At 37.4% G+C, this 24,259-nt stretch overlaps 2 protein-coding genes and 1 long non-coding RNA gene across 10 annotated transcripts; 1 reads left to right on the top strand and 2 right to left on the bottom strand.

The window, feature by feature from the left end:
* Window positions 1–1,122: 1,122 nt before the first annotated feature.
* Window positions 1,123–9,299, bottom strand: LOC111322811 (ER lumen protein-retaining receptor 2). Of its 2 annotated transcripts, XM_022925993.2 has the most exons (5): window positions 9,089–9,299; window positions 6,895–7,154; window positions 5,548–5,598; window positions 3,250–3,502; window positions 1,123–2,676 (listed from the first exon to the last, which is right to left on the bottom strand). In XM_022925993.2, the coding sequence occupies exons 1-5, from the start codon at window positions 9,177–9,179 to the stop codon at window positions 2,642–2,644; spliced, it is 690 nt and encodes a 229-aa protein (XP_022781728.2). In that variant the 5' UTR covers window positions 9,180–9,299; the 3' UTR covers window positions 1,123–2,641. The 2 variants fall into 2 exon arrangements, with proteins under 2 accessions (XP_022781728.2, XP_022781729.2); XM_022925994.2 differs by lacking the exon at window positions 5,548–5,598 and having other exon boundaries at window positions 9,089–9,295.
* A 33-nt stretch (window positions 9,300–9,332) lies between these two features.
* LOC111322814 (uncharacterized) lies at window positions 9,333–14,687 on the top strand. Of its 3 annotated transcripts, XR_015992724.1 has the most exons (3): window positions 9,333–9,549; window positions 9,676–9,797; window positions 14,165–14,687. It is a non-coding gene; the product is annotated as an uncharacterized LOC111322814 (long non-coding RNA). The 3 variants fall into 3 exon arrangements; XR_015992723.1 differs by lacking the exon at window positions 9,676–9,797; XR_015992722.1 differs by lacking the exon at window positions 9,333–9,549 and having other exon boundaries at window positions 9,558–9,797.
* LOC111322812 (sodium-independent sulfate anion transporter) lies at window positions 12,164–24,252 on the bottom strand. 5 transcript variants are annotated; one of them, XM_022925998.2, is made up of 5 exons: window positions 22,947–23,086; window positions 19,117–22,543; window positions 17,765–18,586; window positions 15,486–15,774; window positions 12,164–14,631 (listed from the first exon to the last, which is right to left on the bottom strand). In XM_022925998.2, the coding sequence occupies exons 2-5, from the start codon at window positions 19,156–19,158 to the stop codon at window positions 14,000–14,002; spliced, it is 1,785 nt and encodes a 594-aa protein (XP_022781733.2). In that variant the 5' UTR covers window positions 19,159–22,543; window positions 22,947–23,086; the 3' UTR covers window positions 12,164–13,999. The 5 variants fall into 5 exon arrangements, with proteins under 5 accessions (XP_022781733.2, XP_088592890.1, XP_088592889.1 ...); XM_088736764.1 differs by having other exon boundaries at window positions 19,117–22,646; window positions 22,947–23,085; XM_088736763.1 differs by lacking the exon at window positions 19,117–22,543 and having other exon boundaries at window positions 22,947–24,252.
* Between the last annotated feature and the right edge of the window lie 7 nt (window positions 24,253–24,259).

Genomic DNA, 24,259 nt, shown 5'->3' on the forward strand with positions numbered 1-24,259 from the left:
ATTTCAATCTTTCCATGCCTAGCATTCTGTCAGAGGAGTTAATCTTTATGTAAAGTTGCGAATCATCAGCATATATCATACAGTTTAGGCCATGTTCAGCAACAATGTCTTCTGTAGGCGAGGTATACATTAGAAAGAGTAGTGGACCAAGTACTGATCCCTGGGGTACGCCGTAGGAGATATGTCGAGGCTTAGAGATGGAGTGTTTGATCTTCACTGACTGAACACGATGTTCTAGGTATGATTTAAACCATTTCAGTGCGATACCTCCAAATCCGAAACGTTTCTCCATTCTTTCAAGTAATATGTTGTGGTCGATCGTGTCGAACGCAGCGGAAAGGTCTAGCAAAACAAGTACTACTTCTTCTTTTTGATCTACAGCTCTTAGGATGTCATTTGAGACTTTTAGCAAAGCAGTATTACTGGGAAGCCAGTAATACGTAGGTTTCAGCTTTTTTTTTTACTTTATCAGAAACAAAGCATTATTCGAAAAGCAGAAGTTGATGAAAGGATTCCAAACAATCCTTCAGATACCTCCGCGGACACAACCTTTTCCTCTTTCTTTGCGGCGGAAAGGCACAATTTTCAGTAGGCTTGTGGAGTAAGGTCTGAAACTGAAAGGGGAGCAGGAAAGGGGATGATCCTGCCGTTATCTATTTTATTATTACTTTGTACTTACTGGCTGAGTGGGAGGGCCAGACGGGACAATATTTGGCTCGAGGTCATGAGGTACGTATTTTTTCGTCTCAGAACATCATGCTCAGAACAAGAAACCCACACTTTATCGAAAGACATTACTTATTTTCTCACTTTTTGTTCACTGCTGTCACTCGTCTTTTAGCAAAAACAGCGAACAATGTCGCCGCACCGGTGCACAAGAGCTGGATGGCTTTTTCCGGACCGGCTTACGTCAACCCGTCCGACCCTACACACGTCAGATTTCACTAGGTCACATAATAAATGCATATTAGGTTGGTTTGTCATTACTTGTCTTAAAAGCCATCTTTCTTTATATTGTGCTTTCAAAAGTGGACATTTCAATGGCAGGGAAAAAAAACCGTACACACGTTCCTGTATGAACACTCTGGGTTTGGTACTGTTTGACACACTAAGAGACTCAAATTTTAAAGATAATTTCCAAAGTTTATTTCCAATTGATAAAAGCTCTCTCCATGGTAAAGCGGCATTCAAATGCAACTTTACACTACCACTAGCCAACTTCCAAATCTATACTGGTTATGTGGTATTAGTGAAAACCATCTGTCACCATATGGGTTGTTTTCCTCTACTAGCTGAAAATAGACTTTCATCAATCTGCATCCACTCTTGAAAAGATATTTTTCACATTTCTTCCATACTCCTTGGAGTGTAAGAAGGCAAGTGTAACGATATTTCTGGTGTGTTTCTCCAGTGGCACGTTCATTAGTATCTCAGTGGAATAAGATATGCCAAGGTTACTGATTCACTTGTGAAAACTTTTTGCAAGGAAAACACCTCTACTGACTGCAAGACTGTGATCCCAATCACTTCCATCAAGTTTAATTTTGGTTACATGCTTGATAAAGGCTATCATGGTTTAACTATTCAATAAATCTGAAGTAGACTGGTGGACAAAAATGCAAGATAGGTCTATTTGTAATGAATAAAATCAGTATTTTAACTTAAAATCTATAAGTAACTGCTTAATTACAAGGAAGACAATCAAACATGGGAGGACCAAAACACCTGAAATTATTCTTTAACGTAACATATTAAAAGAACATAATATCTAACACTGACAGTACTAAACGCATCCTCTCAAAAACCATTATACTCAAACCTTACTAACTTAATTAAGTACACAAAGTTAGTTTTGGATAAAATGATTCCTGAATTGATTTATGAAGAGAAAAACTGTTTAACTGTGGATTTCTACAGTGGAAGCTAATTTTAATTAAAACAAGTATACAGCTAGTTGGCACAGCCCTTCAAAATTTTCCTGGTGTGATCACATTCTCTCAGAACAGGATGACATGAAAATGCAGCAGTTTACATGATGGCATGGGCTTCCATGCTTAGAATGACTTGAACTGTCTCAAACTTTCATGTTCCAAAAGAACTTAATTGGATTGTTTCTAGATTACCAGTACCTATTACAGTTTGCATAATAAGTATCAATACCAGCAAGGAATGAAAATAGTTGAAAAAGGCCTAGGCAATAATAAATTTGTCTTGTATGGCATAAACCTGATTGATATACCAATCTCTGTAAACATGCAAAAAATCTGACAAAGATTGTGCAATCTTTTTGTTCATATCAATACTTAGTTTTGTTTTTCTTAATCAAGTTTATCATTTCTGATTCCTTTATAGCATCACACTGAAAAGTAACATATTTTTCAGCCACAAAAAAATGGAGGTTAAACATATGACAGCAATAAAGACTTTCCAAGTAATAGTTATTAGCTCAAGTTAAATACTCTGACTGCACAATTTTCAAACACCTACCACGAACTACACCAAAATTAAGATGAAAAAACAGCTTGGGCACCTCACTGAATGAATTAAAGTTACACTAAAAATTACAGTGATATGTTTTCTGCAAGTTTATTGGCAAATTGTTATTCTCGTCTGGTGAACCAAAGGCCTCTTCCCTATCATTTTACGCTGGTAACTTCAGAGACTTTCCTTTGAGAACTGGAAAAGAAGAAATACAAGGAAGGAATGTGTTACTTCTTGGAAAATTTTAAAGTGGACAAGGAAAAAGATTTTTGTCTTACTGGTCAACTCAATCCGCAGCCAGACCACACTGTGTGTTGATGGTTAATAATTGTTGACATGGAATTCAGAGAATTGGGGCCATTTCAAATAAACCAATTAGTGTGGCAACTTCCCACCACAGCCCTTTGTGGTTCAAAACCAAGCCAAGTGTTGATCGGTAAATTTGAAATGGCCAGCATGCTTCAAATTCCTCTGGTTACTGAGTTTGGCACTGACTATATTGTTCTAATGTGCTTAACACTTGAATCAGCAGTGATGCTGAAAAAAGAAATTGGATGCAAGTCTTTTGTAGAGGTAAATGGATTCATTACACATCACTTTGCTGCAATAATTTACAATGGTTTTCCAGTTGAAATATAGTGGCATTGCTCTGTCTTCCTTGAAAACATTTGCCTTTAGTTCACTCTTTAGGGCTGAAAATAGTGCTTCACACTTAATCGATTAGAACTGTGGAGGATCAAGTTTAGTGAAAGGTATACTCATCTTTACCTTTAGTTATATACAAGTAGAAGAAGTCGCAGTAAAGTGCTGTTTGTACACATCCAGCTACGATGGCAATAAAGTCATAGAATCCCTCAAAATAGTATCGATAGATCCAATTGACAATGTACAGAGCACGGTAGGCACCAAGGGCAAACAAATAGTGGCTGGTGATGGTCTCAGCTTCGCCAGTCTTAGATATCATAAACAACTGGGGCAAGATGGCTACTGCCTCCAAGTAGATGGAGAACGTCCACAAGATCTACAGAGAAAGTTGATTACCTTCAATAAGATCACAATTACAATATAATTCCTTTGATGTTAATGTAAGAAAAGCAGCTGAAAAGGAAATAAGACAACTGTTGTTAATAAGGCATTTCTTATCACCTAAAAGCCTCTTCTTGTCATAAACCTCGAGTTGTCTGTGAAAACTTAAATGTTTAAATTTATTTGATGGGTAAGTACAAGATGAAATGATGTCTTTAAAGACAAAAATGGGTTTCTAGGAGTGTTAGTACAAATTATTACAACTGTACCAGTTACTACAATTTATATGGGTTAGTACAATTTGGAAAATGAACCTATTCCCACAGATATTAGACTTCTGCAGTTACAAATGTTTCATTCATCTCTGTGACAACTATACACTAAAGAGTTTCATCTACTCTACCACCCCCAAAACACTTGTACACTGAAGTTCATTTTATTTTGGTGTTATTCTCCTGGTAAGGTACACCTGTTGATGGTGACTGGATGTTTCTGACAACCTGAGAAGAAAATATCTGTGATTTTTAGGTGAAATAACCCAAGTTTATTGGAAAACAACCCTACTGTGTTGATCTCTGTATGCTACCAGGCTCAAAAGTTATGATCACCAACAACCTTCACAAGAAAATCACACAGGATGAACTACCAGCCAGAGTAACCATGAAAGTTTTATCCAGTTGATCCTTTCTTTCCCAAGATCTCAGTAATTTTCCTTAATATCATCTATACAATACTTATGATGTTCATTTGGAGACTTTGCTTTTGGATCAACTCATTCTCCAATTAATAGTGACAGGGTTCATACACTTTTTCAGGCCAAAGATTCAAGGACTTTTCAAGGACTTTCCAGGACCCTACTTAGAAATTTCAAGGACTGTTTGTAATGACAATTTTACCTCAAAACCAAGAAAAATGTTTCTGTTAACATCTATGTTTTGGGTTTACCGATGGTGCAAAACAAAAGCAGATATATTTTGATGTTGTGCAATAAAAAATCAAGGACTTTCAAGGATCCAAAACAAAATTCAAGCACTTTCAAGGCCTTGAAATCGGCCTCCTGAAATTCAAGGGTTTTCAAGATGCGTACGAACCCTGTAGTGAGGATAAGAGGAGAAATTTCGTCATGGTCACTTGTGGGATTTTAAGGGTTAAAAGCAAAAATTCATATTAAGTACATCCAATGACTTAAGTGGTAAACACTGACTGATTGTGGAGAAAGTTTCAATGGTCCTTTAGTTGTTATAGATTAAAATTTTTGAAGTTCATGAATCATCAAAACAGGATTAGCCCTTACAATAAAATGGTCAGTAATGGCTATTAAAAACTATTTAAATTCTATTGAATGTTCTGCAACATGTTATTCAGTAGGACCCTGCTGTCTTTAAATCAGGTATCTCAAATGTTCTCCTTTCATTAAAAGAAAAAAATTATTTTCAGATGTCATCTGGTGGGACAGCTACTAGAAGATATTTTGGACTCCCCACAATCTCCGACAGGTTTCACTCCCATCCTATTTTGAATATCATCTCAAGCTGTAATTTTTTATTTGATGACCAAATATGTTGATTGTAGTTGGAAAATGATGAAGCCTATCTTCCCTGAATAAGCACCAGGCTCTTACCTACAAAAAGTTTCATTTTCCTATAACTCTTTAAGTTTTGAAGGACATCTTGCATCTGTATTCGCCTTTGAGCTCCTCCTTATGCATTCTCTAATATTAATTCTTTTGTTTTTCAAATTAAAACAGCCTGTAATCCTGAGAATACAATGAACACAGAAAGAGCACTCTTACTAAGCGCTCCTCAATAAATAACACATGAATCTTAAAACAGTGATACCAGGGATATCTTTTCTTGCCATGTCCACAGTGCAAGGTCCCACTATAATTTGATTAGTTAATATTTTATGGGTGGTTACTGAAATGTTATCAGTTAATATTGCTATTGTTAAAATGTCATTGTTATGATGTTATCAGTTGTTAAAAAAAAAAAAAAAAAAAAAAATGGAAAAACTGATTTTAAGACAAGTCAAAAAACTTGCCTCTATAGCAACTTGGAATGGGGGATGTGGTAATTTTTGCCATTGCTGGTACTGAAACAAACAAATACATGTAAATACCAAATTAGAAAGAAGACAAAAAAGAAAGGATGTATGCATGAATGATTTTTCTTTGTGAATACCTTGTACTTCAATTATGTTTTGAAATAAGAGGCAGTGTAGCTATCTAGATTTGAGCATTTTTAAACCCTTTACTCTGTCAGGAATTACTGTTGTGGTCCTTACTTCAATATTTATTTTAATTTCATAGTTTACGGTAAAGAATTGTAAATTGTTATGTCTCATCTGACAGTTAACCTTTGACACCCTACGATCAGAATCTATATTCTCCATTTTCTTATTCATACATTTCCTTATGTGCTGACCCTGAGAATTTGTTTTACAATCAAAGCTTCATAGGTTGATGATCATTTCTGTTATTCTCATGACCTTATTAAATGATTCAGAAGGATGACTGTTAGGAGAAATTAGATACTGGTCACTCTTAGGGTCTGGTGAGTCAATGCCTGATATAATTTACCACAATCTAGATTTTCTGTGTAGTTCATTGACATGAGAGAAGTGGTTTAACAAAGTCACTTGGCACTTAACAGGACATGTAATTTGGAAATCTAATGGCAGTTTACAGGAAGCCTGAATTAATGCTTTGTCAGCATCCAGCTCTTCTGCCACATTCAAGCTGAGATTTCAACTTTATCATTAGCATGATTCTTTCATTACATTTGGTAATGAACCTTTAACCATGGTAGTAAAAAAAAAAAAAAAATAATAATAATAATAATGAAAACAAATGAAATAATAGAAAGAAAAGATTAAAACTAAAAAATCAAAATCACAAGATGTAACAGAAATTAATCATTATCAACTACATATTTATTTTTCTGGTTTAAATTTTTTTAAAATTAATGCTGGTGATGTGTGAAGTCAACAAGACATTCATGAAATGTGAAGACCTCTCCTCCATGAATCTACAACAGATATGCCATGTTTCTCTTTTAACTCTTTTACTCCCAAAGAACTTACTAGAAATTCTCCTTACCGTCTGCCATACAATTCTAATAATGTTAGTTTGGAGAATTTGGTATTGGATCAACTAATAATTACCTATTAATCTATATTTTCCCTTCATTCTCATCACTTTCTTCTTGATATTGTATTGATGTTGTAAGGAAAACTTCTGTTTTGATCACTCGTAGAATTTAAAGGACCAAAGTCAGTGAATTTGATTGACTAAGGGCTTTGGCCTGTTGAAGTGAAAATCTTTTTTAGCAGTACACATCCTACAATACAAAAGGTTGTTAGGTTACCCTATTATTTAACTAAATCTACCTCCAAAACTGAGAACTCGTGGTTTACTAAACAGGCCAGACCAGCCACTGGAATAAGCAGGAACTCGATCCTAAATGTGTCATGGTTGGAATCGTATGTTGCCTTAAACTTGACCAACATCAGGTAAACAGTACCAAAGGAACACACAAGATAGATGATCTTCATCACGGTGTTATATACTGAGATGAATGTCAAAACCAGATCAAGGTACCGCGTGCTGAACACTAAGGCAAACAGTATTTGACTTTTGCCTGACAAGCCTAGGAAAAAAAAAAAGAAAAATATAAGCAAAAATGTGGAAAAAGTACATTTGGTGCTTAACACATGGAGTAAGTTTTAGTGGAAATATCTGAAATTCAAAACAACCATAGCAACAGTGGACCTACACTTATCACCCTAACATCAGTATGCAAATTCTCTGTACTGTTCTCTATACATTTCCTAGAGTGCTGATGAGGAAGATTTGTTTTAAAACAGTCAAGAGTTTCTTCAGTTGGTGATCATTTCCTTTATTCTTGTGACCTTAACGGGTGATTCAGGGGTGATATTTTAAGGAGAAATTAGATGGTGGTCACCCCTAAGGGTTAAATGGTTAAATCACTTTTTCCATGAGCTGCTGCCAATGGTGTAATAGGTGGCTGTCTCAAGAAAAAGGGGTGGTGAGGCAAACCTCAAGAACAAGAGCTTCCTCGCAGGCTAAACAGATATCAGAGAGAGGTCTAGAGGTAGTGGTGACTGCCAGTAACTGGTTTTATTTAAACCTTTGCTTCATTGGCAACGGTACCATAGTTGATTTGCACAAATACATTTCTACACAATCCTTAGCTCTTATAATTCTACTGAAAAAGACTTACTCTACTACGCAACAACAATTTTCTATCAGTGATTACATGAATACACGTAAATGAGTTACTGAACTCTAATTTTCTATTATTTATCAATTATCAAAATTATTCCCAAGAGATCTGGATAGGATACTGTAATATTCATTAATATGCTTAAAAGAAAAATCTGACCACACATTCTGTCAAATACTTCCAATTTCCATTGAGTGACCCAAAAAAAGTTAAAAAAAGATACATTTCTCAGGTATTTCCAACTTTCATACAGTTTTTCAAATGTTTGAAAATAATTCAGACAAAAGAGAAAATCAGCCTCTGATTGCTTAGACTACCCAGAATTACTGAGGTAGACACTTTCTGCAAGTATTAAAATAAATATACAGCCCAAGTCTTCTTAAAGTATTCATGTAATTGGCAGTAAATTAGAGTGGAGAATTCCCTGTTTAAGAAATTTTGCCTCATCTGTTCCTCAAACCCATTGTCTTGACAATAAATTGATAACAATTACTTTCCTTTTTTCACTGAAGCAATAACAAAGAAACAAAATAATGTACCAGCTGAAATTGTAACTTACAGGGAATAATTCCTTAGTATCATTAGTTTCAGGGAAAATAAATAGTAGCTTTTAGGCTCATAAAGTGTACGATTTCAACACACACAAAAACTGCTAACACAATCTAATCATTTTGCAGTAAAATAATATTCATTTTAAAGTTAAGGGACAATACTTCACGTCCATTGAAGATTCGAAGCCAAAGGTTCATTAAGACATTTAATAAAATGGATAGCTGTTTCATAACTGTGCCTCCTTGTGCAATATCGTCTAGAAAAAACTACTGAAATTCTTGGTGAGTGATTGGGTAACAACGAAGCCTATTCGCAGATGATAGGGGATATTTGATCCTTAATAGTACTATTTACGAAAACAGTCAGGCGCTGGCACAAAGGGTTTATTGAGGACGTGGAAATTTGAATTCAGTGTTCGAAATAAAGATCAGAGAGAAATTCACCATGACCCACAGACCTACATCAGTGTAGTAATAAAGCTTAACTACCAAAGAGAGTCGTAATGACGATCGTTCCTAAAAATGAAACACAAGTCATCGTACGTTTGTTACACGTGTACAAAAATTAGACAACAGTCCATGGTATAACAAACTTGTATGCAAGTGGGTTTCATTGCAGAAGTTTGGCGTCTTACGTTACAGTAGAACTAAAAAGCAGTTAAAATTGGCGAACACCGACCCCTTCGTTGAGCTATATTCGGATAAATGTCTCTCTGGAAATTTATCGCAAAAAAGGACAGGAAAAAATGATCTGTTCAATTCCTGAAAAGGATGTCTGAAACTTACCGGCGCATGATCTTGTTTTCCATATTTTCCATAATAAAACTAAGATAGCCAAAAGATGTGAAAGATCTCCAGCAAGTCTGAAGATGTTCATATTGCTCGCATATGGTCAAAAGATCGTGGGAGAAAACGGCCAGCCAACTGCACGAAAAATAGGTTTCGCGAGCAGTGTTTGATTCAGACGCAGGCCTCTCAATAAATGTCCGCCACGTCGGCAGCCCTACATACGGGGATTCATGCCGTGTGGAACTCTCCGGAGGGTGTCGACAATTCACGAAAAGTAACGAAGTTTATCGACGCGTGTCAGTCACGCAATCTTCCCTGGCGATGAGGAAAGAAGGCGTGGAAACGGTGAAAAAATGATTGTTAGAGGAAATGGCGTACTACACGTGAGAATCGAGCACTATCTTTTTCAAGGAAGAGAGTGCGGGCGGGCATTTATCTCGCGGAAAAAAATGATACTTGTAAGTAAACGGGAAGAACTGAGAGCAGGGTAAACCTCGTTTTAAGTCAAGTTAGAACTAAACAGTTTCCCGCAGAAGGCAGAAAAAGAAAGGAAAAGAAATGACTGTTTATATTTTGTCCTTCAGGTGTTTGTCGAAGACGTCAGGGGCTGTCAAAAAAAGTGACAGAAAACTTGACTGTGTTGAAATTTCTCTTCATCAATCTACCTCTAATAGCTGCAAAACTTCTGAGCAAATTCACCAATTAAGTGAGTAATGTTGCTTCCCACAGAATTGATGACTGGTTGCCAAAGGCATCCTTTCATGGAGCCATTTGCACACAAGGAGGGGGTTGTTTTCGGGTTTGGGGAAGTTCCAATACAATTTAAAACCATCCTAGCCTGACTTTCCTACCTTATCAGAGTGACTGGCTTCTCATTTCTCCTTACAGTATCACCCATGAATTAATAATAATAATAATAATGATAATAATAATAATAATAATAATAATGATAATAATAATAATAAAATTTATTACTTCTATTGTGCCTTTTCTATACAATATTCAAAGGTACATCACAACACTTTCGGTGGACTTTAGCCAGACTGCATCAAGCAGTTTACAATATCAATCAAAAGAAACTTATTTGAAGGTGCCCCCTCCCCCTAATTCCCAGTAAACAGGCCAGACCACATCACAGTAATCTCATGAGTGGGTTCTTTAATGTTCCCTGCCTAACCAAATTAACTAATTAATAGATGCAGGAGATGGAACCTATGGTTTATTCGTCCTTATCCAAGAAGACTAGAATGTCTATTCATTTCTTGATATTATAGAAAGGCAGCACATTCTCCTCAGTTATTGAGTTTTGGTCTGGCCAGGGCTCTGGCGCTCGACCTCCTGCACAACAGTCTGGCATTCTAACCAATTGAGCTAACCAGGAGGTGGTTAGCCGCCTGGTTAACCGCCGCCTGGTTAGCTCAATTGGGAGAGCGCCGGACTGCTGTGCGGGAGGTCGAGAGTTCAATACCGGCCGGACCAACACTCAGGGTCTTAAAATTAACTGAGAAGAATATGCTTCCTTTCTTTAACATCAAGAAATGGTTAGATATTCTAGTCTTCTCGGATAGGGACGAATAAATGGAGGTCCCGTCTCCTGCAGGGTTAGGGGCAGGAGACGTTAATTTCCCACGCACGAGATCACTGTGTGATGGATGTCCTCCCCTGGGGTGGGATGGGTGGGTAACAGCGCTTTGGACAATTATTGGATTTTAGCGCTATATAAATAAAGTTATTATTATTATTATTATTATTATTATTATTAATTAAATATTAAGGTCATGGGAATAAAGGAAATGATCACAAATTTAAGAAGCTCCTGATTTTCAAACAATTATTACAAGATGGTTTAGTTCATAGCAAAATTGTTTTATGGTGAATTTGCCCCATTGTAAGGTTGCCCCTGCCACCTTTGCAAGTTTGCCTGCTTGTGTAAAATAAGTCCATTACCACCTGTACCAGTTTTCCCAAAATCCTTTGGCTTGTTTCCCTACCACAGAACATTTTCATTTCCCTTTGAAAATAATGATATATTTGTGACCACCATGTAATTTTCACAACAAAACCATAACCATGTTTGATCAACATGTAAATTCCTAGCTGTGTTAAAAGCACATGAGTAATGAAATGGTGCTAATTTACTCCAGCCTTAATCTAATGGGTTTGACACAATTTTGTGTTTTTGTTCACAGCAATTCTTAAGAACTAGTTATCTTGCCTAACCCTTGAACTTTGCACTGACTCAAACACTTCAACAGCATAACTGACTTAAAAACACTCTTGGCAGACACTTTACTGTTGTATATTACAGTCCACTTAGATGCTCACAAGGCAAGCCATTTGACTGAGTTTGGTTAAAAGTTTCATTTTTGTTCATAAAATTGTTTTGGTTGGTTTGTGTGATTTGAGTTTGGTTAAAAGTTTCATTTTTGTTCATATTTAACTGATAAAATTGTTTTGGTTGTGTTTTGTGTGATTTGAGTTTGGTTAAAAGTTTCATTTTTGTTCATATTTTTAACTGATAAAATTGTTTTGGTTGTGTCGTGTGTGATTTGAGGCCCCCCACCCCCACCCCCACTTAACTTAACAGGAAATAACTTTTTTTAAAAAAACTTGTCCAGCTAAGCATGCCCCCCACACCCTGCCTAATTGGCTAAAATGCTCAAGCATTCATCTTTAGCCCCCCCCCTCCCCCCACTTAAAAATTTGCTAGGCAGGCCCTGGAGTATCCAAACAGTATGTTAAGTATTTCATGGCACTCAAAGGAATTAAAAAAACAGTTCAATTTTTTGGGGGCAAACTGGTAAAGGTAGGGGCAAATTACTCTTAAGTTAGAAGATGAACTCGTAAAAGTGATTGAAGGTGAACCTGCAATGGGGCAAATTGGTGAGTTAGCAAAATTTGTTACCCCTTAGATCCTAACATTGTTTAACAATCAAGAACTTCTTTAGATCATGATTATTTCCTTTATCCTTAATATTTGTTTTGGGGGTGACATTGTTAGGAGAATTTAGATGCTAGTTACTTGAAGGATGAAAGGTTCAACTAAATGAAAAAAGACAAATACAAGATATATGTCATTTCCACACTTTATTTCAACTCTTTCCCATACTTCTTAGCTACTGTTCCTGCAACCTATGAGAAATTTATTGAGTATTTATGAAGCCACACAAGTTATGCTGCCTGCAACTCTTCTATCAGATAAATTTCAACATTATATAGTATTATCTAATTTGTGGTAGAAAATTTTACTTAAACATTTCTCACAAAATACACCCATAAATCGCTTTTGCTATTTGGACCATGTCTCTATTCCTGCCAAAAATATAAATGTAATGATTCACATAATATAATGTATGTTTGAAGAATGAATGAGTAGATTCAATAAGTGTGACAACTGTGCACAAATCTGCACTTTCTTGGTAGGTAAGCTTTGAATTTGAAAAAAATATTTTAATCCAAACCAAATACGGTACAATTATTAAAACAAAATTAACCACATGTTTGTCCTTCAGCCTTGCATCTTTTGCTGAGTTACCTTGCCTGATCTTTTAAAAGGTTCACAGCAAATCTACCCTTGGAGAAGAGATATTAGAAATGTCACAATAATTACTCAAAACAACTGAAACTCTACACCTTCCCCCTATTTTTTGTGCTCAGATCAGAATTTCTCTTCAGGTGTAAGTTAAAACAAGCACCCCAGACAATAATGTACTGAAAAATCGTCAATAGCTACAAGAGAGGAAATGTATGATGAAAAAAAAATTATAGCATAACATTTTACATTCATTAGAAGGCAAAGTATGTTAATGAGCTGCACACAAAATGTTGATTTGTGAAAAGTTGAATAAATAACTAATGCATGGAATTAATAGCAAAATCACAATGTAAATTGTCTTTAAATAATATAGAATGATTTTCTGTGTTAATCTAATGAAATTTAGCATTAATCTTAGTATATCACTCTGATTGACCTACATAATGGTTAACTATGATCATGGAACCTTTACTTTTCTAAAATGAATACAAATATTGAACTTTTTAAGGATACAGTAGACCTAAGGAGGCCAAGTTTTTTCAATTTTTTCAATTTTTTTTCATGTCAAACTAAGCCTTATTATTTTAATTATAGTTTCAAAGAAAAACTTGGTACAATATTGAAACACACACAAGTTATAAACAGACACAATATTTTCTAAATGAATTCTTTCGCCCACCAAGGTGTGAATAGCCAACTATAACATGTCAATATAAATGACTCCCCAAGAGTTTTTTGTGGCAAAATATCCTGGTCCTTGAATTTCAATTACCTAAACATCTCCTGATTTTGGTTGCACAAAAGAATTTTTGCCAAATAGTGCATTTCATAACCTTTCCATTGATATGTAGGTAAGGGTGGTTATCCTTCAAATAGTGCATTGAAAGATGTTTGGGCAAAGGACACCTGTGAAGGTCTACAGTATCCCTTATACTCTTGCAGTCCTTTCAGACACAATGTAACCTACATACACAATGGAGTTTGCTCTATACAAGACTTGTAGTTGGATTCTCTTGGAAAGGCAAAAAAAAAAAGGACTAATACATGAATTAACGTTTGAGTAATTTGCCTGCAGTAAGGAAGAATTTGAGGTACAACAACAGAAAAAGAAAGTATGCTATAGTTTGAAAATATCTCCTTACAATGCTGCAAACTTTCAAATTGTGTGTAGCACAGAAAAATTTCACCCAGTAAATGTATTGGTAATTTTAGTGGTATTTTTTGTGGATGGATAATCCTAACAGCTTTCCCTATAAAATGTTCTCATTGTCATTGTCATCATCAAAGTTTACTGTTTCATTTGCCTAATCTGTAACCAAAATAGTTTCCTGAAACTTTACTACTCTATTCACTATTGATGCTTTAATATTGATTCAATTTTGTTCCACTATTTCCAAAGAATTAATTGAGTCTATGACAGATTGTGTGCCTTGATTAATAATGCCTGAATCAATCCCAGAGTTCATCATCATATTTCGCACATTGTCCTGAACACCAGAGAAGAATATAGGAATTCTCTTGTTTTCCATATCTTCCAGGATTGTCAGAAGTGCTTGAGTGACTGTGAAGTCAATGCTTGTGACCAGAGAAAAATCGATTACAATACCAGGAGGGGAAGGTTCCATCGCTGCGACTTCTTGAATCTCATTGGTCAGATGTTCAATGCCAGGATAGTTGAGATTTCCATTGATTTTTAGAAGCACATAGTCTCCTCTAGCTATCCTTGTAATGGGGGGCCAGACCACATTATACAGGAGAATGCACAAGGCAACTGCAATACCTGCCAAAATTCCAACTTCAATGTCATAGAAGCAGCCAAAGAAGGTGATAGCCAAAGGCACCAAGTCTATGCGCCGCACTTTCCAGATGTTGGGCACAATGTGATATTCAATCATGGTTATCACCGAGGACATGATCAGTGCTGCAAGAGATGCTTTTGGAATATACTTAAAGGAATCTGTCAGGAGTCCAAGGGCTAAGAGAACAATAGCACCTGTGAAAATTCCTAAAAAAAAAAAAAAAACAAATGTATAAAATTAAAGACATCAATTTCAGCCTGTATACATGACCAACTAGAATATAGCTGCCAGGGCATATCCCAGTTTTTGAGGCACAAGTATACTGGGAATATTGGTACTCTTGGTGAATAGGGCACTAAGCATTTCACCTTGTTCCCCCTTGGCCTAACAGTTAGCATGCTGGAACTAGAAGTGAGAGATCAGAGTTGGAGAACTGGCTAGGTCATTGCCCTGTGTTCTTTGGCCAGGCACTGCGTCTCTCCACCACCTGAGAGTATTTGTGGGTTCTAACAAACTAGAGGAAACAAGACAAAATGCAGTTGGGGTAACCTGCAGTGGATGGGTACTCCATCCAGATGGGGGAAGGGGGGGAAGTGTAGACTTTCATTTTTTTTTTTTTTTATTTAAACTCCAGGGTAGAGCACTGCAGGCAGAAAGTTTCTTGCCCAAGAATAGAGTTCAGTGGCAATGGCCAGGGCTTAACACAGCCCCATTGAATTCTGTTTGCCATCCACCTGGCCACCCCTTCTCCTACTTAATTATTTGGATAGTTCCCAAATCCTGTGGAATGCCATTTAAAAATGAAAAGATATCAAGAAAATCCTTAACAAATGTGCACAGGATTGTCCTGGAAATACTGAACCAGAAGTAATGCCAAGTTGATTGATTGTTTGGGCCAAGTCTTTGATTGAAAGTTACAGTCTTAATGAAAGAGATGGAGGATGATTTACTGCAGGGGCGGGACCAACTGAAACCTGCAGCTTACTCTAACAAAAAAAAAAAAACAAAAAAAAAAAAAAACACAGAAAAATGGGTACAAGTGTTCCATTGGAAAACTAACCTCCTGCAGGTGTTGCCACTCCACTTTGTGCATTCACAGCAGTCCTAGAGAAGCTTCCAGTCACTGGATAGGAGGATACAAATGAGCTGAGACAATTGGCAACACCAAGGGCAATCAATTCCTGGCTGGCATCAACAGTGTAGCGATTTTTACGTGCAAAGGCCTTGGCAATTGCAATGCTCTCGAGAAAGCCAATAAGGGGAACCACAGCCAGACCAGGTCCAAGATCCTTAAACACCTCCAAGGTGCTTCTTGTAGCATTGCCAACTTGAAAGCTCAAAGCAGGCACCTGTAAAGTGTAAAGAAAGAAAAGTCCAGGGTACAGCACTGCAGGCAGAAAGTTTCTTGCCCAAGAATAGAGTTCAGTGGCAATGGCCAGGGCTCAACACAGCCCCATTGAATTCTGTTTGCCATCCATCTGGCCACCCCCTCTCCTATTTAATTATTTGGATAGTTCCCAAATCCTGTTCTACCATGTTCTATTCCCCTCGCACCTTTAACTCAATTGTCTCATCATTTATGCCTCTCCCATTGGAGGTGCGGTGGCCTCATGGTTGGTGCGCTCGACTTCGGATCGAGTGGTCCGGATTCGAGCCCCTGTCGGGACATTGTGTTGTGTTCTTAGGCAAGACACTTTACTCTCACAGTGCCTCTCTTCACCCAGGTGTTTAAATGGGTACTTGCAATTTAATGCTGGGGGTAACCCTCAAATACTCTTAGTTGCTTCATGCTACAGGAACCGGAGTTAAGCACCAGCCTAATGGGCCACTAGGCTTGTAAAAACACTTTACTTTTACCTTTTCCTCTCCCATACTCCTTCCATTCCCATCAATTTTCCAACACTAACACACTCACCCCCTTGCACCCTCTCATTCACACCCCCTGACCCTTTCCCCTTCTATACCCCCCTCCTCCCTATGGATTCTTCCACATTCACACCCTCTAACCCACTCTGGTGGAAAAAAATTAGTAAAATGCTGTTTTCACTTTTGCATGAGCTGTTAGTTAGCCCTTTACACATTGCCAACTGAAGGATCTTTTATCTCCATCCTTTTTTAACTTGTTGTAGCTGAGTGTTTTCTGAGTGTGCAATTATCAAATTATGGACAAAAAGAGTTAAATGGAATTTTCTTTTAAACCTTTCTCATCTGAAATCAGATTTTGCACTAACCCTAGGTTAACTTAACCAAGTTTTGAACAAGTCGCCCCTGAGAACAATCTAACCATGGGGGATGTAGAGTTACATTGCTTTTGACTAACAATAAGTACAATTTGGTACATATGTGTTGCAATATTAGAAAACAAAAACTATAAAAATAAACACCTAAAACACATGCACACATACACACTAAACTTCATGCACTAAGCTTCATAATCCACAAATTTCAAGATGTAAAATCAAAGGCTATGTGCCAGAGATTTCTTTAAAATAAAAATTGTTTTCAAATACTTTTTGAATAAATACTTCTAAGAGGTTATTCCATCAGTTATTGTATTCTGTTATTCTAAATGCAAAATCCATGAAAATAAGTAACTTTTTAATAAAACAAAACATTCATTGACAGATGTTTGCCTGGTCAAAATTTTCAAATCTTTAGAATCTGTGGTTGATGGTGGAAAACAATAAATTGTTTAAAAAAAAAAATTAGCATAACTCATTACTTTACATAACTACTTTAAGGGTATTTGCTTGCACTTCACTATGTTTTTAATTGAGAAAAGTAATTGTGCCAAAGATTAGAATGAGTTGCCAGGCAAACTCAAAGTTTAGGGGAAATAATTTTGAAGTACCCTTTAGGGACCAAAATAACATATTTTCAAGTCTATTTTACAAGTAGCTTAAATGTATAGTTTGCCGAAACAAATCAAGATCATGTGAAATGATCATTTTCTGAGCGAAAAAATACGCTCAAGCACGTTGATCGCTAACGTTTCCAAGGGATTTTTCGCGCGCTTGAAAGAATTCCTGAGCTCTTGCCCAATCAGAGGCCGCGAAAAAGGCTTTGCTTACGTTCTATTTAAAAATTTGACCGATGGCGTAAGTGCTTCAACCCCTCAAAAAATCAGTCACGGGAAAACTTACAATTCGAAATGACGTTCTAATTTGAGGATTCTTAGTCATCCATAGAGAGTTAAATGAAATTCACTTTTTCCCAGCGAAAACCACAAATTGTAACGTTTTTTCTGAAGCGAATTATGTGCTTGGCCGGTAGAGCAATTACATTGATGAGGTGTCGCTTCAAACGATCATGAAAAATATCAAGTAAACATTTAATTACCTGCATAAGTGGAAGACCCGGTTTAATACGCGATGGCAAAGTAAAAATATCTTTATGGCCATGCTGATAAAGAGACGAAGAAACCACTGCAGCGATCAAAATTATGAGAGCATTTCTACTGATTGAAATGAGCCAAACAGTCTTCTTTGCTGCCTTCAACCATCTGGAGTCGCTCGAGTCCTTGCGCTTCACCCATTCGAGTCGTCCAACCTTCCTCAGGGTTATTAGAATTATTATACATATTAACCCCAATGTTAGGTCCCATTTGTTTGTCTGACCGATATTCTTGAAGGTGAAGTACACGTTCTGGGCGAATTTACGAGGAATTTTTTGTAATCCAAACAAATCTTTCAGCTGACTAAAGGCGATGATTATTGTCGCTGCGGAGGTAAACCCGCTCACGATTGGAATAGAAATAAAATTTACAACGAATCCCAACCGAAGAAAGCCCATAGCGAGTAAGATTATTCCAGTATATAAAGTTAATGCGACAACATAATGAGGTATTTCGGGTTTCCCGTACGCAGATACCACTAAAGACATAATCGCAGTGGGACCTAGAGTAATATCTTTACTCGTACCCAGAATACAGTAGAGGAAACAACCCATGAACGCCGAATATAGTCCGTATTGTTGTGGCAGTCCGGCCAGTTGAGCGTAGGCTAGACCTTGAGGAACAACCATAAGACCGACAGTTAAGCCGGCAATCATGTCGCACTGTAGCTTCCTGAGATTATATTCTGGCAGCCAAGACGCGATTGGAAAGCGCTTCTTCACAAACACCTTCACCGGTCCCGGAGAACAGAATTCCCTGTATTTCCCCTGTAAAGCAGAGCAACTCATGTTAAAATGACACGTTGACGGGCGTTCGAACCGAGGTTATGCTGAACGGCATCGGCAGAATTCTGAACTGGTTACAGTGAAATGACGCGGCAATCGCCTGAGGTTCGATAAGTTTTGATTTCTGCATTTTGTTTTAGCGTACGGCAAGCAGGTCATTTCAAAAAACCACCAATCAATCATGGCCAATTGAGCTATTCATGTATTCACATGGTTGCCTGCGGTAACTAAACAATCAGCGAGGCAATGTTTGCATACATTAAAATCCAAGAGTTAGATACGAGATGAGTTCAATTTTCAACGAGCGAAGGAAAAAAACGAGTGGAAATCGATAATATTCGTCTTCCATCATCAATTTAAAGCGGCATCGCATAATTCTACACGAGCATTTAACGAGAACGCTTTTTCTCCCTGAAAAGAAAACTTTCATTCTACTAAATTCTTTTAAATTCTACGATGAGGTGAAGTCACCCTCAGAATAGATCGTGGGCGTTTTTATCCTTAGTACTCACCGAGAAAGTCTGCAACTTTTTGCTAGTTTCTTCCGACGCCATTTCACCGCACCAAAGCTGACGAACGTTACAGACTGAAATTGTTGCTTACAGTAATCACCGATAAGAGTCCACTATAATAAAGGCAGTTTGAAAATCATCCTTTTTCACGTGAAGACAGGCGGAAATCAGCTGATCTTTTTTTTCCCCATCAAACTACATTTCTCTTTTTGGCGCGTGCCTCTCCCTTACGTAATTGGATCATACCACTGTCTTCTCGATGTGACCCCCTTTTTAAATCAGTTAATTCCTTCGTTAACTTATTCTAAATAATGCTTCTTTGTTTGTTACTGTCTTCCGTGTCTTAAAAGAGCGAAAAGTTACGTAACAGGAATGTGTAACTAACCGCATTTCTCCAAAATTCGAACTTTTTTCTCGACCCGAACGCCTTTTCTGAGATTGGTCAGTACACTTTTTAAGGTCTGCTATTTGAATTATAACGTCAATCCATAAAAAAAAGTCAATGTGATGGAAACAGAAAGGTGTAGCAAATGTGTTGATTTAAAGAAGCGATACAACTTTGAACACGGCGTTTTCACATGAGAACGTTAAAAAAATCAAAATATATTTGCACGAGTGAGAATAAAAACATCGCAACCATTCCAATTCCATCAAGGGATGTGCACGTGGGACGTTAGGTGTACAGGGTTAGTGGAAATTTACCGTTACTTAGCAGTCCAGTTCATAAAAGGAGAATTTTCGAAGTGATCCAGGTGTTTCGTGAGGAAACAGGTGAATAAATGACCGCTGTTGGGCGAGTACAGGCGCGGTTTAAATATAAAAACAACTCGTTTATGGTTGGAGCTTACAAAAACAAAAACAGCTTACAATCCGATGTACTTGCTAATATTCCGCTTCAGTGCGTCGCATTTTTTTTTCCAGTGGATTAGAGAAGCTAATGAGGAGTTCAAAGTTCGTGTGGTCAATAATATGTAAAATCATGCCGATCTCCAACAAAAACTGAAAAATAAGGTGGATCGAATTTCCGCGCTGGGAACTTTTGTTTTTTTTCCTTTTTTTTCTTTTTAGGTGAGGGGTGCAGCCTACATAACCTTCATCTAAATTCAATATTTCCTCGTTGAAGAATAATTAAATCGGGTTTTCCAACACGACGTCATTGTGGACACACTTTCTTTCTTTTATGAAGTCACACTATCTACCGAAAAAAGCTGATTCACAGCATGTACTTTACAAGTCGCCGGCATTTTATAAAGAGTCGTGCTTTCTGCAGGAGAGAGATTTGCACGGAAAATATTTCACTTTGGCGGTTTCAAAGTATGTAGTTTGTCATGTGGCCATTTTTCTGGATTCACGCTATCTGCACGGGATTTTTTTTTTCACACATGCTTCACAGTTTCACTATATTAGTGTGGCCATGTGGCTAACCCTAACTCCATCCAAAGATCAAAATTAATGTCACCTTGAATAGTATGATGAAAAGTGACATCTTTTACATGCTGAAACAGTTTTTCTTTGTTGCTGTGAATGACTACGCGGCAGAAAGCACTCTTTATTAAAAAATTTTTCTAGCCTACGAGCCTTCCCTACCTTTCGGCGAAGTCCGTTGCGCCAGCAAAAAAAAAAAAACTGTTGAAAAAAATTTTTTGTTAGCGCGCCGCGACGTGCATGACGTCGCACAACAGCTCCCTGCGGTGCGTTGACATATATTTTATTTTCACTGATTGCTTTTTTTCTTGACTCGGCGACAAACTTCGCCGAAAAGGTGGGACAGCGCAAAGTCTAACAAGTTTCAAGCCCAAAATTCTAATATTGTTAAAGTCATATCATTATCTAATATCGTTAAAGTCATAGCGCTCTCTTCTGCGAGGATCGTGCATCATACGTATCTAATACCGCAGTTCAAAATATATGAACTTCATATATTCATTGTATCTGATTATTAAAGTCGTTAATACAAAAAACCTTCCAACTAGTGTTTTGGATACCTTTCCACCAGTTTTATCTGGGCGATGCATCATAGCCGGGACATTTAACACGGCTCATGTGACACACATCCTGTGCGCTTACAATAATTAACCATTTATTTTATCCAAAGTTTTAGTAAAACACCTTTTCTAATTCCCCTTGTCAGTTGGTCTCCAAAATTAACGAGAAAGAGAATGAAAGTTAAACAGTGTAAGTATCAGAGGGCATTCATAAGGGGAAGGGTTTGCAGATAAGACTGAAAAACCTCCTAAACTTGTGGGTTTTTGTTGCCCATTTCAGGCTATTTGATAATCTTTGGGATTTTCCCTTCATCACTTTATTTATTCATTTAAACATATTTAAACAGGCTGCCCCAGCAGAGTTTTTAAAGCTGGTTAAATGGGAGCCTGAATAAACAATGACAAGGTTAGGTTACAACACCAAGAGCTAGGTTCCCTACTCTTTGTGAGAAGCACATGGGTTCTTTTATGTCGCCTGCTATCCACTACAAAGAAGATGCAGTTCATCATCCTTATCCAGGAAGACTAGAATGTCTAATCAAAAAATATCTTTAAACATGCAAATATTAAACATTGCACTCAAGGTACGTAAGCAATGATTGAGTATTTAATGATTATTTGCCAAAGGAAAGGTAATTATCCACTTTTTTGCAAACAATAAGGTGAATAATTGTTTAAATGCTACCAAAAAAGTCAGAAAAAAATTACGTTTATATACTAAAAAATAATATACCTTATTTAAACAGTGCAAAAAAATGAACAATTAAAAGAGGTATTTCACCAAATTTTGAAAGATTGCACTTACAACTACAAGCTAATGATTTTTAAATACATGCAGCTCTGTATTTTAATCTTATTTCCTAGTGCCTCCTGATCTCAATAAATATCTATCTTATCTTCGACAGGCAGACAAAGATTCAGTAGAATTAGATCAGATCGTAGATCAAAATGCTTCCATGTGTATGACTGGGTAGTGCGAGGGAAATAACAGTTGTCTCTCCATATGGATGGATTTCTGGTAGATTTTGTTTGGCTTAAAATTTTGACAGATCACACCAAAAAACTTTACATTCTCAATTAACTAATGACCAATTCAAAAAATAAAATGGGTTACTTCTGCATTGTCAGTATCCATTCTGCATCAGAGCAGAACACTCACCCATTACAAACTACAGAGACTGACAGAGGTAAAATTTGCATCTCAGTTTGATGAACACTGGAAAGCAGTAGAGCATAACAGCCATAACAGTTTGCTGCAGCTGAATGTTGTTTGCACTTTGGCCATATCACTTCTTGAGATCTTTTGAGATCCTATGTTCAAGTGCGAATTGGCAAACAAGTACTTTATAGAATCGGCAAAGATTGACATATGCCACCAGTGTATTTCACCTTTGTGCACACTTGAATAATGCACACTTGGTAAGTAATCTCACCACTTCTCCCTAGTGAAAGCCACAGTTTTGGCCAAAACATCAGAGTTTCAAGTTTTTAGTTTTATGCACTATTTTCAACCAGAGTAATGTTATTGTGTCTTCATGACTCCACCTGATGAAAGGTCCATTGTGAAAACGTATACCTCTGATTAGACCTTTTAAAAATCAAATCTTTTGTGCTCATGACATTGTGATTTTTAGAAGGACCTACAAGGAAATAAAAAGACTATCCCACAAAGTTGATGAAAGTTGTTGCACGGGTGGAAAACTAAATCCGATTTCCCCTTGTGTAACCCTTACTTCACCCCCTTCCCTAACTCACACCCCACCAATTACTTTCCGCAGAGTAGTAAATAGTGTCTGTTCACTTGCCAATGCAATTTCAATGATGTACACAAATTAAGTCACTAACCTTAAAATCCGGAATTCCAGAGGGAACTTCACCTGTCAAAGAAAACGGGACTGCATGTCCAGAAGAATATACTGCTACCACAAGTAGTGCTGCCATAATTACAACCAGGGCATTTCTTGCAATGGAAACCACCCACAAGAAGTTTCTGCACGCTCGCTGTAATCTGGTCACATCCTCGCCCTCATGCCATTTAACTCTACTCAATTTCTTTAAAATCAATAATATCACAATACAGCAAGACCCTAGAAAAAAGTCCCACAAATTTGTTTTTCCAATGTTCTTAAATGTTTCATACACGTTTTTATCAAACTCTCTTGGTATTTTCTTTAACCCTAACAAAGATTTCACTTGGCCAAAGCCAATTATGATAGCTGCAGCAGACACAAAGCCACTGATCACTGGCAGGGAGATAAAACGAACCAAGAAACCCAGTCGCAGAACACCCATCAAAAGCTGGAAAATGCCGCAAAGGAGAGTCAGAGCGATGGCATAGAGAGGCTGACCTTGGGCAAAGCGATCAACCATTAGGGACATAATAGCTGTGGGGCCGAGAGTGATATCTTTACTGCTACCAAACACACAATACACAAAACATCCCATATATGAAGTGTAAAGACCGTATTGAATGGGAAGCCCAGCTATGGTAGCATAAGCTAACCCTTGAGGAACCACCATCAACCCCACGGTCAATCCAGCAATGATGTCCCTCAGGAGGCTTTCTCGCGTGTACTTAGGAAGCCAAGAAATTATTGGAATGTATTTTTGAAGACCCTTCTTGGTTTTCTCCTTGGTTCTGGCGAGTTTATCTGCGTCGAGTAGTTTGTGGCTCCCTCTTGAGTTTGTCAAGGATGTCGCTCTAGTAGCCGCGCTTTGAAGCAAAGGCGAGCTTTCTGTTGTTGCGGAGGTCCTTTCTTCCCCCACGAGGTCCTTCATTTTTTAATCGAGCTTCGAAACCGGAGGAGCTCCAGCAAGTTGTGATACAAACTTATTTATGCAATAAGTTGTGATAGTTATTCAATCTTCTGTGACAGAGATCTTATGACACTTTTCTTTACCTCTGCTCCCTTGGAAAAAATCGTGATACTCACGAAAGCTGTCATTCACGTGCTGTGATCACCTTATTGAAATCAGGAACTTTCCGGGGGGAATAAGCTGCATGAAACTATTTCCTTGCCAATGGATGCAGATGTCGAATACCTTGAGAGAGGTAGAAATAACCAATGATCGACGAAAGATGATGTCAGATCACTCACGGGTTGACAACAGAAGTCGCCGCCATTACTGAGATGAGTGGTAACAAAGCAGTGACGTCA

This window comes from Stylophora pistillata, chromosome 10, assembly GCF_964205215.1.
Source record: "Stylophora pistillata chromosome 10, jaStyPist1.2, whole genome shotgun sequence".
In the NCBI taxonomy this organism is placed as follows: domain Eukaryota; kingdom Metazoa; phylum Cnidaria; class Anthozoa; order Scleractinia; family Pocilloporidae; genus Stylophora; species Stylophora pistillata.